This window comes from Artemia franciscana, chromosome 12 (assembly GCF_032884065.1).
Source record: "Artemia franciscana chromosome 12, ASM3288406v1, whole genome shotgun sequence".
In the NCBI taxonomy this organism is placed as follows: domain Eukaryota; kingdom Metazoa; phylum Arthropoda; class Branchiopoda; order Anostraca; family Artemiidae; genus Artemia; species Artemia franciscana.
The window spans coordinates 7,543,960-7,555,601 of record NC_088874.1 but is presented as its reverse complement, the minus strand read 5'-3'; the positions used below and the strand labels follow the sequence as shown (position 1 = coordinate 7,555,601).

At 34.2% G+C, this 11,642-nt stretch overlaps 1 protein-coding gene and 1 long non-coding RNA gene across 2 annotated transcripts in view; both read left to right on the top strand.

The window, feature by feature from the left end:
- Nucleotides 1-118, top strand: part of LOC136034175 (interaptin-like) — a 442,249-nt gene extending 442,131 nt beyond the window's left edge. The window contains exon 11 of the mRNA XM_065715356.1: nt 66-118. Coding sequence (XP_065571428.1) covers nt 66-118 — 53 coding nt within the window. The remainder of the gene's footprint in view (nt 1-65) is intronic.
- A 5,771-nt stretch (nt 119-5,889) lies between these two features.
- Nucleotides 5,890-10,649, top strand: LOC136034184 (uncharacterized). Its single transcript, XR_010619129.1, has 2 exons — nt 5,890-5,973; nt 10,434-10,649. It is a non-coding gene; the product is annotated as an uncharacterized LOC136034184 (long non-coding RNA).
- The last annotated feature ends 993 nt before the right edge of the window (nt 10,650-11,642 follow it).

The following is an 11,642-nucleotide window of genomic DNA, read 5'->3' as shown; positions in this document are numbered from 1 at the left end:
AGTTAAACTTTTACAAGATCAAGCACCTGCTAATCCATATAACATTTGCTGCGTTATATTTTCAGAAGGAAAAGCAATCATGGAGGTCATTGATAGTAAATTATATGTTAATTTATAAATTATTTTTAATTTAGAAATTTATTTAACAAAATCAGCAACTCATAAATGAAGAAACTTTTAGGCAGAATGAAAATAAAAATAAAAATAATCGAACTATTACGAAAGAAGATTTAGACATTGAAATGGAATAGACGATTAAAGGAATGAAATGTATTACAACAATATATGGAAGGAAATCGTTATCATTATTGATTTTAAATGTGAAACGGCTAATCTATTTGCACCTAAGCCTTTTAACTTCAAAGCAGCTGATCTTGAAAAGAAATTTAAAAAATTAGACAAAGGTATGATTCTAAGAGTTATGGAAAGAAAAAACAAAAATAATATAAATTATTTAGATATTGATATCGAACTATCCAATAAATATTAAATTATTAAATTTATCGGCAGTATTGGATAAGTGGAGAATAATTAACTTCTTATTTCAGAAATTAATCACATTCCTACTTTACAAGACCTGTATGATCTTAAGGCTCATATGGGAAATTGAAAAAATGTCAGAAATTGTATTTCAAAATGGGGTGAACACAATAAAAATGTGGTAAATTTATCGGGAGGGGGGGGGGGGTCTAAGTAGGGTCTAGAGCCCGTGTTCAAATTGTGAAAAGTATAAAAATGAGACCGAATTTGATTTCCAAGAACATATTTTCATTTTGAATGTAGGGATGGAAAATGTTCAAAACGTGCAATATTTGATGTTAAAATGATTTAAAATGGGCTGAAAATGATCTAAATTGAATGGAATGAGATAGGTGGGGCAGAATCGGCAATGACTGTACTACTTATAAGAAACATATTTGTCCCCAGGGCATAACTTATAACGCCTGCCCCAGGGGGGTTGTGTCAACCCCAGAGTTTTTATATGATCTTTGAACTGTTTTTGACCAAATGGCTACCTCAAAATGTTTAACGGTTTTATTTAGGGGGAAAGGCGTGGGGGGGCTAGCTGCCCTCCCATCACTTTTGTCTCTTGAAAGGGAGTCAGAAATTTAAGTGTCTAATCAATTGAACCCTCTCTGAAGGTTATACAAGCATCCTTTCCATAAGAACCTTATATGCCTCCGGGGAATAGCTGACAACGCTCGGGTCGTTGTGTGGATATCGGAGTTTTGTTATCTGATCTTTGAACTATTTTTAACAAAATGGCTATCTAACAATTTTACCTGATGGATTTGGGGGAACAATAGCGTGAGAAGAGGGGGCTAGTCTGCCCTCCAAAATCTTTTGACTCTGAAAAATTGAACTAGAACTTTTAATTTTCAATCAAATGAGCCCTTTCTGAAGTTTATACGATCATCCCTTCTTAAAGAACCATATTTGCCCACAGGGTATAATGTGCTATGCCTGCCACTGGGCCAGGGGGTTGTTTTGGCCCCGAAGCTTTTGTTATACGATTTTTGAAATATTTTTAACAAAGTGTCCACCTCAAAATTGTTATTGGATGTATTTGGGGGAAAGGGCAAGGGGAGTAACTGCCCTCCGATCACTTTTGGCTCTGAAAAAGTGAAACAGAACTTTCAACTTCCAACCAACTGAGTCCTCTCTGAAATTCATACGAGCATCCCTTACATTAAAACCGTATATGTCCCAGGGGCATAACTTACAATACCTCCTCCCGGCACCCTGGGTGGTTTCATCGACATCGGAGTTTCGTTATCTGACCTTTAAACTATTTTTAAAAAAATGTCTATCTAAAAGTTTTTATCTGATTCATTTGTTGAAAAAGGGCAAGAGGGGAGGCTAGCCGCCCTCCGATATCTTTCAACTCTGAAAAAGTGAACTAGAACTTTTAGTTTCCAATCGAATGATCCCTCTGTGAAGTTTATACGAGCATCCCATCTGTAAGAACTATTTTTACCCCCAGGGTATACCGTAAAATGCGTGCCCCGGGGTCTTAGGGATTTGTGTCGACCCCAGAGTTTTGTATATGATCTATAAAGTATTTTTAACAAAATGGCTACCTCAAAATTTCAATCGGAAGTATTTTAGGAAAAAAGGGCGTGGAGGGGTCTAGCTGCCCTTCGAACATTTTTGACTCTTCAAAAGTGAACTACAACTTTCAATTTCCAATCAAATGAGGCCTCTCTGAAGTTTATACGAGTTCTCCTTCCATAAGAACCATATATACTCCCAGGGCATAACTTAAAACGCCTGGCCCCCGGCCCTGGCGGTTGTGTTGACATCAGAGTTTTGTTATCTGACCTTTGAACTAATGTTAACAAAATGACTATCTCAAAATTGTATCTGATATATTAGAGATATAAGGGTGTGGGAGGTGGGATAGGTGCCCTTTGATCTCTTTTGACTCTAGGCAATGGGCTAATTACCCTCCGATTACTTTTGATTCTTAAAAAGGGCACTAGAACTCTCGATGTCCAAACGAAAGAGCCCCTATGAAGTTTATACAAAGACCCCTTCCACATAAAGTGCCTCTGGGAAATGACAAATAAATAAATAATAAAACATTGGAGCCGTAGGGCCTTTACTGCAGGCAATGTATAGCGTCACCTCTCATTTTCATTAAGAAAATAAAACAAAACAGACATATTGGTAAAAAAAAGACTGTTCCTTAGATTTCGAAATTTAAATTGACCCCTCCCCCCACCTTCATAGAATTTATTTACAATGAAGAGGGATTTTAATAGGTGCAACGACATGTTAGTTTTTATTTGACATGCCAGGGAATGTTTAATAACCCTGAGACATAATAAGGCAGCGATTCTGAATTTGCAATTAAAGTTTTGACACATTCATTTACTTGTTACATAATATATTATTAAAGCTTTTAAAATAGGTTTTAAGCTTTATTAAAAATTTAAAAAAGAACATAAGGATAAATAGTGAAATTTTAATCATTTACACAAAGGAGTCATTTTTGTGTAAGATTCATTTCATAAGCCAATTTTTCTGGTAATAAGAATTATAAATTTCGGGAATTTCATACTGTGAAAATGAACAGAGAACAGGCTTACTGGATGCAATGATTTTAGGGAAGGGACTTAAACTATATCCCCGGTGATGCTCTTGTTGACACCCTCAGTGACAATCGAAGATCTGTCTCCAGTGTTTGAAAATCTTTTAAAGTTTATTTAACATATATGAAAGGCAGTGAATTAAGTAATTGCTCCTAATTTGGAAATATTAGAAAAGCGTATTATTGATGATTCTACAACCAAATATTAATATACTGAAATTGGAGAAAACAAGAGAGAAAAACAAAGAGAAGCATTTGAAAAGCCTATTATTGATGATTTAACAACGAAATAAGAACATACAGAAATGTGAATGTTTCTCAACAATTAAATTAAAATTTCGTTTTAAAAGATTTGGAATCTTGGACTTTTGCGAGTGATAATTACCTTTATGCAAAAGAGAAAATAACATGATAGGATGGAACAAATATGCGAAATAATTATGATGAAAATGATGTAAGTTAATGGATGATCTAGGTGAGACAGAATTGGAATTATTATAATACTCATAAATAATTCGTGAAGAAGGGATGCTCGTATAAAAATCAAGATGGGCTCATTTGATTGAAAATTTAGTTTTCTAGTTGATTCTTAAAAAGTAAAAAGAGACCGAAGGGTAATTAGCCCCCCCCCCGCCCTTTTTCCCAAAACCAATCCGAATTTTTTTTTTGAAAAAGCCATTTTGTTAAAAAATAGTTCAACCATCAGATAATAAAAACTCTGAGGTTGACACAAACCTCCAGAACCCGGCGGTAAGTGTATTAAGTTATGCCCCGGGCATTTAAGGTTTTTACGCAAGGAGAGGTCGTATTTACTTCTGAAGTGGCTCATTTGACTGGAAATCGAAAGTTCTAGTTACTTTTTTTTTATGATTCAAAGGGTGTCAGAGGGCATATACAACCCCCCCCCACCCCGTATGCACCCTTTTTCCCCAAATTCATCCGATCGAAATTTGTGATTGCTAGTTTGTTTGAAGTAGTCCAACATTCAGATAAAAAAAAAACAGAGACCGAGGGAGGGCTGTAGCTTATGCTGCGGGGCATATAAGGTTTTTATGGAAGATGTGGTCGCATAAGCCTTGGAGGGGAACCAAATGGTACATTAATCTGACCCCCTAATATCCTCCCATCTGTAGTGCAAATGGGAGGATTGCTCTATCCCACTGCTTGTGAGTGTTTATCTCTTAAGTCAAGTCATTTAATTTTTTGTAATTGCTTTTTTCTGTTGCTAAGTTTTAGACAATAGAAAAGTAAAGGTCATAAAGGCAATAAGACTTTGATGTTTAATTTTTTTTTTAGTTGTGAATTAAGATTAGTGAAAACAGGGCTACCACGGAAAGGTTGTGCACATCCAGCCCTGCTCACCCCCTAGTACTAAGCCCGACCCCCTGATATCCTCCCATTTGCAGCACAATCGGGGAGGTAATTCTGTATACTTCTTTTGAATGGTTATCTCTTGTGTAAAGTTATTTGAGTTTTTTTAATTTCTAGTGACCAGAAAATTTTAGTGACGGAGTGACTGGATCTTAATGAAATTTCACATTGTAGGACCCTGTAACTCATATCTCTTATTTTTAATCCTGACCGGATCCAGCATCATTGGGGGGACTTTTTTTTTGGGGGGGGGGCTGGAAATATTGGAAATGGCTTAGAGTGGAAAGATCAGGATGAAACTTGGTGGGAAGAATAATAACAAGTCCAAGATACGTGATTGACATACCGAGACCGGATCAACTCTCTTTGGGGAAGTTGGGGGGGGGGTAACTTGGAAAAATTAGAAAAATGAAGTATTTGTAACTTACGAACGGGTAATCAGATCTTGATAAAATTTGATATTTAGAAGGATCTTGTACTTCAGAGATCTCATTTTAAATCCCGACCAGATCCGGTGACATCGGGGGGGAGTTTGAGGGAGAAACCGGAAATCTTGGAAAACGGGAAAATTGAGGTATCTTTATCTAACGAATGGGTGATCGGATCCTAATGAAACTTGATATATTGAAATATCTTATGTCTCAGATGCTCCATTTTCAATTCGAATCGGATCCGGAGACATAGGGGGCTGGAGGGCGGAAACAGAAATCTTAGAAACCAGAAATCTCGGGAAAAGCTTAGAGTGGAGAGATCAGGATGAAACTTGATGGGAAGAATAAGCGCAAGGTTTAGATACGTGATTGACACAATTGGAAGGGATTAACTCTCTTTGGGGGAGTTGGGGGGTGTTCATTCGAAAAAATTAGAAAAATTGACGTATTTTTAACTTAACAACGGTTGACCAGATCTTAATGAAATTTGAAATTTAGAAGGAACTCATGACTAAGAGCTCTTACTTTAAATCCTGACCAGATCTGGTGACATTGGGGGGAGTTGGAGGGGGAAACCAGAAATCTTTGAAAACGCTTAGAGTGGAGAGATCGGAATAAAACTTGGTGGGTGTAATAAGCAAGTGTCGTAGATACGTGATTGACGTAACCGGACTGGATCCGCTCTCTTTGGGGGAGCTAGGGGGGTCCAATGCTTTGGCGAGTTTGGTGCTTCTGAATGTGCTAGGACGATATAAATTGGTAGGCGTGTCATTGACCTGCACAAATTGACTTGATAAAAAAAACGCGAGACATATCAGTGCTACCCATGCAGCAATTATGAAATGTGACACAGCATTCTGGGTTTTCTAGATAAGCTTTGTTTATAATGGAGTAAATATGATTACTATTTCTAAGAAAACCAATCAAGTCTCCGGGGAAGAGGGCGGGTATTCAAGTTCAATTTGTGATTGGTTGCAGGTTCTATTAGGTTTTGAACATCTTTCACAACCAATTTTGATAGTCGAATTATATTTGTTAGACACTCAAGTGATCCGAGTTTGAAGCGTAAAGAACGAAGTAAGTGAATTCCGTTTTAATTCGAAATGGCTTTTGCATTTTGGGTGAAAAAAAGCTTTATAAATAATACAGAAATTTAAAGCTGCATCTTAGTTATATTCTTTTTAGATAGAACTGTCCTTATAAACCAGTATTCAAAATCGAAGGCTTTTAAATTCAAAAAGTAATTTAGACTAAAAATGTAAGTGAGGGACTTTTCGCTATCTTGAAAGATGCTTTAGCTAAGTCGTTAAACATTTCAAGGATGAATCCATAGGTTTGAAAACAATTCCAAGAACGTGTGATATAGTTTAAGCAATATCAAAATCTTATACGATTTCCTAGGCTTTACACAAAAGAGTTGATTTTCCTAGTTTGACGATTTTCCTGCTTAGTTATCTTCATTTTAGAGAGAATAATCCTTATAAGCAAGTATTCAAAATCGAAAGATTTTAAATCCAAAAATTGTTTTCAATAAGTGCAGGTGAGGGGCTTTTCAGTACATTGAAAGATGCTTCAGCTTTGTCGTGGAAATTTTCAAGAATGAACCCATAGGTTTGAAACAAGTCTATGAATTTGAGCTATAGTTTAAGCAATATCAAATCTTGTACGAGTTCCTAGGTTATATGCAAAAGAGTTGATTTTCCTAGTTCCATGTACATTGTAGGTGTAATTGGTTGTCTTGCTAAACGTCTAAATTAGGGGCTATTGAGAAGAAAACAATTCTTACTTCTCAGTATGCAAAATAATTATAGTTGATACATTTTGACTGTACCTTCACGATGCATCACCACCAATTCCTCCCCTTTCCAATGTTCAAATATAAATTATATTATAAATATATAGCGTATATTCAAGGCAATACAGTGAATTTAATTGCCGGAATGAAAATGGGCCTAGATATGGATGTATAATATGGTGCCGACACCAAATTTTTCATCTCAGTAGAACCTGTTTCTCTGACGCTCAACCCTACTGAAAGATTAAATTTAAAAAAAACAAGATTTTTAAATGAAAGTAAGGAGCGACATTAAAACTTAAAACGAACAGAAATTACTCCGTATATGAAAGGGGCTTTTCCTTCTCAACGCCCCGCTCTTTGCACTAAAGTTTGACTCTTTCTCTTAACTCTACATTTTAAAACAGTAAAAAAGGCGTTGAGAAGGAAAAGCCCCTTTCATATACGGAGTAATTTCTGTTCGTTTTAAGTTTTAATGTCGCTCTTTACTTTCATTTATACAACTTGTTTTTTTTTATTTAATTTCTGAACGTTTTTGAATCAATGCATGTTTTGATTTTGGCTCTCCGCAGAGGAATAATTAAAACGAAATTTGTATATTTTTTTTTGGCTAAATGGCTTTCTCATAATTTTGATCGAATGATTTTGAGAAAAAAATAGCGAGGGAGGAAGCCTAGTTGTCCTCCGATTTTCGGTTAATTAAAAAGGCAACTAGTACTTTTAATTTTTTACGAATCGTTTTATAAGTAAATGATATACTTAACTTATAAATTGGCTTACGTAAAGAACTTTTGTATTCTTATGTTTTTATTACATATATGAGGGGATTCGCCCCTTCGTCAGTACCTCGCTCTTTACACTGAAGCTTAAATTTTGTCCCAATTCATTAAGAATGACCCCTGAATCACAAAAGCCGCAGAATAAATAGTTGAAATTACCAGAAATACTTTAGCGTAAAGAGCGAGGTATTAGGAGGTGAGCCCCTCATATGGGTAATAATTTCTGTTCTTTTTAAGTTTTAATGCTGCTGCTTACTTCCAGCTGAAAAAAAATTTCATTGTTTTTTTTTAAGTAATGCTAGTAAATCCTGCGCTCCCTTTATGGAAAATTTCTTCCCCCATGACAGATTCCTCGATAAAAAGTTCCCCCAGCATATCCCCCTCTTCTCAACCCCTGCCTCCAACCGAAAAATCCTCCTGAAAACGCCTGTACACTTCCCAATAACCATTACTATATGTAAGCACTGGTCAAAGTTTTGAACTTTTAACCCCTCCCACGGGGACTATGGGGGAGTAAGACGTCCCCAAAGACATAGTTATAAAGTTTTTCGACTACGCTGAATAAAATGGCTATATAGCCCATATGGGCTATATAATTGTTTTTCTCCAAATTATTGGGAATGAGCAATTGCCCCCCCCCCCTTCCCCGAAATGGCGCTGCTGTTAATAATGGAGAGGAGGCAAGCAAAAACGGAAAAGATAATGTCCTCGGGCTTGTGTCCCCTCTCAAACCAATGAAAGGGAATTAGATTCAAATCCTAAGCCATTCTCAGTCTAATTTATCACTTCCTCCATAAGATTGTTTTTTTTTTAGATATTTTTTATAGCTTTGTCTCCCTCCCTCGCCTTTTCCTCCTTATTTACCTGATTCAAGCGTTCTATTCTCTTTTGGACTCTTATGAATCTAAACTCAAGTTAGAAAAGCTAAAGAAAACAGAAAAGTCGCACTAAAGCAAAAAAAGGAATTGAGAAACGACCGGTTGGATAACATTCGTCTGAATTCATCATACCTATTCAAAAAAAGAACAATAATAACAAACAAGGAAAAAAAAAACAAGAAAAAATACAAAAACGTAAAACACTTAAAAAATATAGACAAAAAAACTTAACTTAAAAAAAGAATATATGTATGCGTATACTTACGTATATATATATATATTTATATATATATATATATTTATATATATATAAATATATATATATATATATATATATATATATATATATATATATATATATATATATATATATATATATATATATATATATATACATATATTATTTTTTTACACGTTTCTTAGGTTTTGATACACTTTCTGCTCGATGAACGAATTCCAAACGGTTGGACCTATAAGAATGTCTATTCAATTTATATTCAAAATTTGATTTGAAAGCACAAAGCACTTGTTAGTGTTGGTAGCTTTCATACCTGTGGGTGATTTCTGTAATGACCCTACAAGAGATGTTGGGAAAATCCCAAACAAATAAGGGGTCTTAAATTTATAGCGGCTGGAGAAGGGGTCATTTGCTTTTATTGTTTTACAAGAGGCTTTGGTACTTTATGACTTGAGTGATTTGGAGCATGATTTCCTAATTCTTTGATTTTCTAGCCTTGTTCTATACAATGAAATTGGATAAGGGGGGCTGTCTGCATTTGTTTTTTAGAACAGATTAGAACAGATGATTTTTCGTTCATTTTAAGCTTTAACGTCTCTCCTCTTTTTATTTGAAGAAACCTTTTTCTTTGTCTTTTTTTTTGTTTATCAAACAGTTTGTGGTAATAAACTGTTTGATATGGACTTAAAGTGGGAAACAGGAAGTTTCAAAGGCGGTATATTTGTATAAATGCTAATCTGGAACATAATAAAAATTTGAATGAAGCACTACTTTGGACTTTTTTTTTACTAATAAGCTTCCCAAACATCTACGGTGTTTTGCTTTTTTTGTGTTAACATGTGCTTATAAAAGCAATATTGCCTCTAAAATATTTGTTTTAATTTAAATTTGGGTGCTGCTCTTCATTTTTTTTATGTTTTGTCTTTGTCATGGTGTTTAAAAAAAAAAATGTATTTTCAGGTAATAAGAATCCTGGGCCAAAAAGAGTTAAATAGATTTTAACCGTTTAACGCCTTTAGTAGGAAAAATTATTTTAGTTTAGCTTCTTTTACCTCTTTCGTCTAAAAAATATAATAAGAATTGTCAATTACAAAATAGACTTATAATAGGCTATATAGGGTTATATACAGCATAAAATGGGATATATAGGCATCTGCGACTGTGATGACAGTTAAAATAATCAAATAAAAAAGGAATAGCTACTATAAGAAGTGAGAGAGATTAAATTAAAATAATTAAGTTATAAAATTAGTAAAAAACTAACTCTGGTATATAAGTTCTAAATTTATAATTAAAAAAATAAGAAAGTTAATCAATATTTAAAAAGTACACGAAGGAAAATTAATGGTATGTAGTTTTTTGTTTTGAAGCAATCAGTTGTCATGCATCGAATAGTATTATTTCCCATGTAACAGCTAATGAAATTTTAACAAAACTTCAGCAAAACATTTTGTGTTTAATTAGGTTCAAACAAAAAACATAGTTGGTAAATTCGATGTTCTTTGCCAAAGTCAAGAATCTAAATTTTGAAATTTTGAAAAATTTTGATTAAAAAAAAATATCTGAACCTCATGGATAGGTTTTCCATCCGCTTTCTTCTCGTCTTCGCCACGAATTCTGTTCTGGACATGGGTACTACGTTTAGTCCTTCTAGTATGTTTGTACATTCTAGTATGTTTGTAGTATGTTGTCATTCTAGTATTTTGTAGTCATTCATGTATGTTTTGGCTTAAAAAACCATGAAATCTATTTTTATGCCAAGGTGAATGCAAAGTCGTATTTACAAAAGTATAGCTCAATCTCAAACTTTTCTCGAAACTTTACTCAAATTTATCTTTTGTTTTTAGATGCTAGTGTTTGGCAGGGGACAGCCAAACTGTATTGAGCTATTTTATGGCTTTAGAGGAGAATGATGTCAGTGCTATTACTTTGTTTAAAAAATATCAAAATATGTATAAGCAATATACTGTGTCTACTCTCAGTTAAAAACGGTGGTTTGGTAAATTTGTGTGTTTTCTTTTTATGTAATTAGCCAAATTTTGGAAATATAAGGTGCTCTTGAATTTTGTTCCTATATTTCTTCTTTTTCTTTAGGTTTTTAAGTGGCCACTCATCATGGTTTTTGTAAAATTTTATTTAAATATTTGTTTTTCAGAGTTACCAGTTGGGACTGTTTGTGATTTATGAGCCAAGCCTTAGTTTAATAGCCACTAATGACACTTTTAAGATTCCCTGACCCATTCACTGTGAAAAAATAAAAAGTCAACAGAAGCCTTTCTCCTAGATTTTGGAAAATATATTTTTGTTTAAAAAAAAAAGAAAATCTTTCCTCCCTTGTATTTTCATGATTGGTGTAGCTTTTTATATCTTTATAGCTTTTTTATTTTTTGATATTTCTATTTAGTTTTGCAGTTTTTCCAAATTTACTCTACCCCTTCATCATCTTAAAATAATTCCTAAATAGCTACTTCATTTTCATTACTATCATTAAAAAGAAATTGCTGAAATTCAGTCAAGTGACTCACTATTCACGAAATTATTCCAAATTTCACGACTATTCACTATTCACGAACATTAATAACATAAAAAATTGAATTAAGAAAAACAGAAAACAGGTGGCTATCTGAAAAGTATATGGAGCTATTAGAGGGACCATACACTTTTTGTCAGAAGGAAGGGCCAATGCATTAGAATAAATTAAAGCACCATAACAGCACAGGTGAGTAAAAATTGGCAATTCCACTGGTAGAAAATATTATATGGTTTTAAAAAAGAGTTACTGGCTTTAATGATTTTTTTTTGCCAACTTATATTCGTCACTGCAGCAAATTTTCATTTGAGGGGCCACTAGTGACATCATAAAGAATCACTCAGGATAATATGAGTGTCTATATAGTGGGAAACGTGGGTGTTTCACTCAACCCTCGTGCAACACAACCCTCATGCAACTTACCCTATATTTAACTCAACCCTATTTTAATTCAAACCCCTCACAACTCGACCCTCACTTAACTCAACACCCATGTGATTCAACTACATGTAACTCAATCTAATCT